The 5,681-nt window shown below is 36.2% G+C and overlaps 1 protein-coding gene across 2 annotated transcripts; it reads right to left on the reverse strand.

Annotated features, from left to right (window-relative positions):
* Window positions 1–365: 365 nt before the first annotated feature.
* LOC122045121 (protein NRT1/ PTR FAMILY 5.6-like) lies at window positions 366–3,745 on the reverse strand. Of its 2 annotated transcripts, XR_006129899.1 has the most exons (5): window positions 3,423–3,745; window positions 2,263–2,368; window positions 1,884–2,101; window positions 1,270–1,787; window positions 366–410 (listed from the first exon to the last, which is right to left on the reverse strand). XR_006129899.1 is itself a non-coding variant. In XM_042605192.1 (4 exons), exons 1-4 carry the CDS (start codon window positions 3,480–3,482, stop codon window positions 1,731–1,733), a joined length of 441 nt encoding a protein of 146 aa, XP_042461126.1. In that variant the 5' UTR covers window positions 3,483–3,745; the 3' UTR covers window positions 1,215–1,730. The 2 variants fall into 2 exon arrangements, 1 of the variants encoding a protein (XP_042461126.1); XM_042605192.1 differs by lacking the exon at window positions 366–410 and having other exon boundaries at window positions 1,215–1,787.
* Between the last annotated feature and the right edge of the window lie 1,936 nt (window positions 3,746–5,681).

The raw sequence follows: 5,681 nt of genomic DNA on the forward strand, positions 1-5,681 counted from the left end.
CGGTTTATAAAAAACATCATCATCCAGTGCAAATTTCATCCGGTCCAAATCATCTAGTGCAAATTTAATTGATAAAAAACCTACAATCCAAACATAATCAATATTTACAATGCAAATTTCATTAAAGTACCAAACATCATCATCCAAACATCATTAAAGTACCAAACATCAACATTCAAACATCACAAAAGTTTACAAAACTAAATAGCACCCATAATAATATATCACACATATATATAAAGTCCAAAATATCTTGTTTTGTTGGATCAAGTCTTCTCTACTTGTGCATCTTCTAAATAGCCTGTGCATCTTCTAAACACCATATCGATAACTGCAGCCTTTTCTGGTTTCTCCTCTCTCCTAGCTTCTCTTTTTTTCTCCTTTCTGGGTACGGGATCATTATCTTTTCCCTGAGGTAAATAGCATATGATTGCAAGTTAAGTCATTTCCCAGGAGTAAATGGCATAAAGATGATGATGACAAAGAGGCTGTACACAATTGAATATGATAACAATACTTCTTTCTAGGCACAAACTAAAATTACTGCATACCTCAATTTCAGTTCAAGTTATCTACAAAATATCATTGATCAAGAACCTACAATCCAAACATCATTAAAGTACCAAACATCTACATCCAAACATCGAAGTTTACAAAACTAAATAGTCAGGGCCGGCCCTGGAGGAGGGCGGCACTGGGCGATGGCCCTGGGCCCATAATTTGAGAGGGCCCAAATTTTTTTTTTTTTAGTATTATGTATTATAGGTATGTAATTAGAGTCTTGGATAGTTGGGCCCCAATTAGTGGAAAACTAAAGATAAACGTAGTTGATTAATTTAGTTGATGTTAGTTGGGCCCAACTTTTATTTTTTTAGGTATATAATTAGGGTCTTGGATAGTTGGGGCCCAAATTTATTTTGGACCCTTTTTTTTTTCGCCCCGGGCCTCCTATGTAGAAGGACCGAAGCTGTAAATAGTACCCATAACAATATATCACACATATATATGCCAAAGTATCTTGTTTTGTTGGATCAAATTTTCTCTACTTGTGCATCTTCTAAACACCCTTTTACTTCCTATGAAAATAAAAATCATATGATTTTAATCCAATTCAACAACAAGAAGTCTAGCTAGTCTCCAGTAATATAGAGCTTTAGAGTTTGCAAAGTATATAACAAAAACTGGCTAACAAGGTTTTTTTTTTCATTGTGATATACTCTAAATTAAACTTCTCATAAAGTATATTCCTCATTAAATTTGTGTCCTCACCTTAAGAAAATTTTGAATATACTATTTTAAAGTCATGAACACGTTAAGGTGTTCACCACGTGCATCTTCCTTACAGTAGCTACAATAACCTGAAGAAGACTCTTCAAAGGACTGCCAGTTGGCATCGTTAACTTGTATGTTGAAGTTCCAAGTAAAAAGCCTCCAGAAGCTATAACCATGCAAAATGTTGAAATCCCAAATCCAATTGCCCAGCTGACATTTTGTTGTATCCAAACTATGAAAGTACCAGAAAAGAGCACTCCTAACATGGAACATACATAAAAGTAACTGAAGAAGGATACTTTCTTTCTCATTTCTATCGGTTTCTCCTCATTAAATTGGTCTGCACCAAAGGGCAGCAAGGCTGCTCTGGTTCCACCAGTCCCAAAGGCAATAACATATAACCCAGAAAAGAACACAAACGTTTGGAATGCAGTTGCAGGTTGACATGAATTTCCATTTCATGAAGGAGGTGTTAATGATGGAATAGTGGCAGATAAAGTAACAATCACCAACCCCTACAGACATTAGAAAGCAAAACCATAGCATTATTATGATAACTAACAAATATTTCAAGAACATTTAGTGAAATGTTTTGAGTGTAGTTTACATACAAGTAGGTACAATATGATGGATATTACAATTGTCCTGTAATTTCCCAAATAGGTGTCAGCGAGGAGGCCACCGAGCAGTGGTGTGAAATATGTAGTTCCACCCCAAAAGGAAACATTTGCAGCACTTGAAGAAATAGGCCAATGAAGGACAGAACCAAGATACAAAACTAAGTTTATGCCAATGCCATTGAAAGCAATACCTTCCAGGAACGAAAATGCTGCAACATCAACATAGCATATTACTAACGTTCAAGTATTTAGGAATATATGATTGTTCAATTAATTTTCATAGGATGTACAACAAGATATTGTTAGTATCCGTTCTTGATAAGACAAAGACTATCACATAAAGTATGAGAAAAATATAATCGATACTTACCTAAGATTATTGGTGGTGCCTTGGATATAGAAGTTACACTTTGTGGCTCAGATATTTGATCGATCTCCTCAGAATCATTGTCTTCAAAATGCCTTGATGATTGGCTCTGCAATGAGTGTCCAGGTAACTAGTAAGTAATGAACTAGTATCTCGTTTTGCCAGTCCATACGAGATCATCATACTTCTAGAATCTAGTCACAGTAAAAGCACTCCAAATACTATTGCATGATATTTTGTTTAACTTTTTCAAATATACATAAAGGGAAACAATGATGTAGCTAGGATTGTCCAAGTTAGATCAGTATCGGCAATAGTCTGTCTCATTTTGTTTTTAAAAAACAATCATCATCTCACAAAATTGAGAAGTTTTTTAAAAAGGAGAGATTTAAAGCAATTAACTAGAAATTAGTTAGATTAGATTAGAAAATTGACACAACTCACTAAAATTTGGTTAAATTGAGAATTAAAATGATGAAACCGTGTTTAATTTGGTCAAAGTGAGATGGCTTTGAAGAACTTGATCAATCTATCCTTTCCTTCAATCCCACTTGATTTTTATAGAACTCATAGGAAGGAGAGAGAATCTTTACTTCCTTCATGAACTTGGTTATCCTTGCCACAACTCTAAGATTCACGATAAGATAAAGGAACAATGGCTTATAGAACTTCAAAGGAAGGAGAGAAAATCTTTACTGCACTTGTAAAATTAGTCATCCTCACAACAACTCAAGGTGCACCAATCAAGGAACAATGGTTTACCCTGTAAAAATTATCCACAAATAAAGGTAAACCTCATGAATCTACGCATATAAAAATAAGAAATTCCGCCCAAATGCCCATTGAGATAGATGTTCTGCAGATCGAGCAACTGAGGTTTTAAAAAAGGAAAAATAAGGGAAAGAGAATATAGATGAAGCAAAAGTGCAGGAAAAATACAGAAATTTCAACCATGTAATGGATGTATTAACCCTAGACGGTAAAGACTTCTTAGGAACCCACTATCGAATTTACCAACCTATAAGAGCAAGTAAAACAAAACAAATTCAAGTTCCTTCAGAGGTCGGAACAAGATTTAATTGCTAAATCGCCATCTTTATTCATGATGAGCATGAATAAAACGTCAATGAAAAAAGCGGTAGGAAAGGAGATCTGAGAGCCACCTTATCCAGCAGAGGACTTCTTTCGCCACTTTCCAAAGAAACTCCATCATCGTTCTCCATGGATTTGAAGCTAGCCAAGGAGGATGGTTAAAGCCCCTCCAGTTGGGGATTTTTCATCATCGTCCTCTCTGGATCATGCAGCCTCTGTTGCTGATCCCCCCTGGTTGCTCCTACGCTTGTGGTCTCTGTTGCCCATCTCTCTCCCTCCCCGCGACTGGTTCGCTACGAGTCGTGAAGGGCGATGGGTTTAGGGCTTGGAGAGGAAAGGAGAAGGGGCAGCAGGTTTAGGGCTTGGAGAGGAGGGAGAAAAAAAAACGTGAAGTAGGTGATAAGCTTTTGACTTACAGCGGCAGAAGTACGGATCTCCCTGTACATTTCTACTTCATCAGGAAAAGCATGATCAAGCTCCTCAAAGAGATGCTTTCGAAGGCTCTATTACCATAGTAAAGATCATGAGCCAATGCAATGATATGCAACAATTAAAAAAAAAAGGTTAATCAGAACATATTGTATAAAAGCTATCGGCATTAAAGTTATTCCAAACTAAGAAATTATAGTTGATCACCCTCTCAGTTGAGAAAGCATAATACATGAATCAACAAGATTAGTGAAATTCAGGAGAACTAAAGCAGGACATAACAGGACTTGAGCATAATAGAGAGTATTAGTACAACAAATATCATCAAAAAAATGCAACTTGAAAATTTCATTTTATGCAGAAAAGACAAATAAAATAAAATCTCTCTCTCTCTCTCTCTCTCTCTCTCTCTATATATATATATATATATATATATATATATATATATATATATATAGAGGGAATTAAAGTATCAGATTAATATTGGAAGAGCAATGCATTAAGATATAAATCAATCTTCCAATTTTAGAGGTGATTTGAATGGTAGAAAAAAAAATGTGGACTCCTTAAGATTGTAAGGTCAACAAACAAGTTATTACATAGCCATAAATATGGCAAAACTTCTGCCAAACAGAAATAAATATGAGGATTGATCTGAAACTCAGTATACATTCATTTATAGTTGAATCAACATCCATATCATCAATCATTTTGGAGAATTTTTAATCCCCTCGGGACGGTCTAGTGGCTAGCACATAAGGTGTTGCCATCATTAGGTTTGGGGGGAATGCGGCAGCAAAAAATTTTGAGGAGAGGGAAAGAAAAAACGCGGCGGCAAAAAATGACGAAGGGAAAAAACGGCGAAGGAAAAAAATAATGATATTCAACAACACTTAATAGACAACGATTTTCAAAAACTGTTGTCGTAATCCAAAAAAAAACGCACATAGACAACAGTTTTCAAAAACTGTTGTCATAGCATTTAAAAACCGTTGTCGTAGACCCAAAAAAACATAAATAGACAACGATTTTTAGAAACCGTTGTCCTAAGCAAAAAAAACTACTAAAAGACAACGGTTTTTATTAAAACCGTTGTTAAAAAGTAAAAAGACAACGGTTTGGCATAAAACCGTTGTCGTTTGAGTGTTGTTGAATGAGGATTTTCTTGTAGTGTTTGGTCGGACATATGACAGGGTGGATTCAAGGGGCCTAGCTTCCCACTCTCAGTATGTCTTCCAACATATGACCAATCGACCCCACTACTGGTCAACCCCACTTCAGAGGCAAGTCTTCAATCATATGGACGATTGGCATAAAGTACTTGTTAGGACCTTTGTGTTCGGCTAGAGGGGGGGTGAATAGCCTTTCTTTCGCTTTTGACCTACAACTTGTTAGTGGAAGATAAAGGAAACAAATGAACAAGTATGAAAACAAAAATTCAATGCTAACTCCCTTTGTTTACTTGGTCTCCACCTCCTTGAGGTGACTAATCCAAGGCGCACACACCCACACAATGAAGTTCCACTATAAACTTCTCCTTCTCGAATGACAATCGAAGGTGGAGAAACCCTTACACAATCTCCTCTTCCTTTTACAAAGTGAAAGTTAGGATCAGAAGGAAGAGTATGAGTATATGTAGGCTTGAGGATTACTTGATGAGCACTTTTTCGGTTTTAGAACAGTTGGTTATCTCCAAGCTCTAAGAATTGCTTTTATAGTTTTCCCGACATCAGTCGACTGGTATACCTATCAGTCGACTGATGGGCTTTAACGGCACTAAAGATTTGACGAGATTTTGAGCCGCCACTTCATAACGGTCATCTACCAGTCGACTGGTACCTTATACTTCTGAAATTTACAGCAGTTTGTACCGTCTCAGTTTTACATTATTTTATACACTT

The sequence above is a fragment of the Zingiber officinale genome, chromosome 2B (genome assembly GCF_018446385.1).
Source record: "Zingiber officinale cultivar Zhangliang chromosome 2B, Zo_v1.1, whole genome shotgun sequence".
In the NCBI taxonomy this organism is placed as follows: Eukaryota; Viridiplantae; Streptophyta; class Magnoliopsida; order Zingiberales; family Zingiberaceae; genus Zingiber; species Zingiber officinale.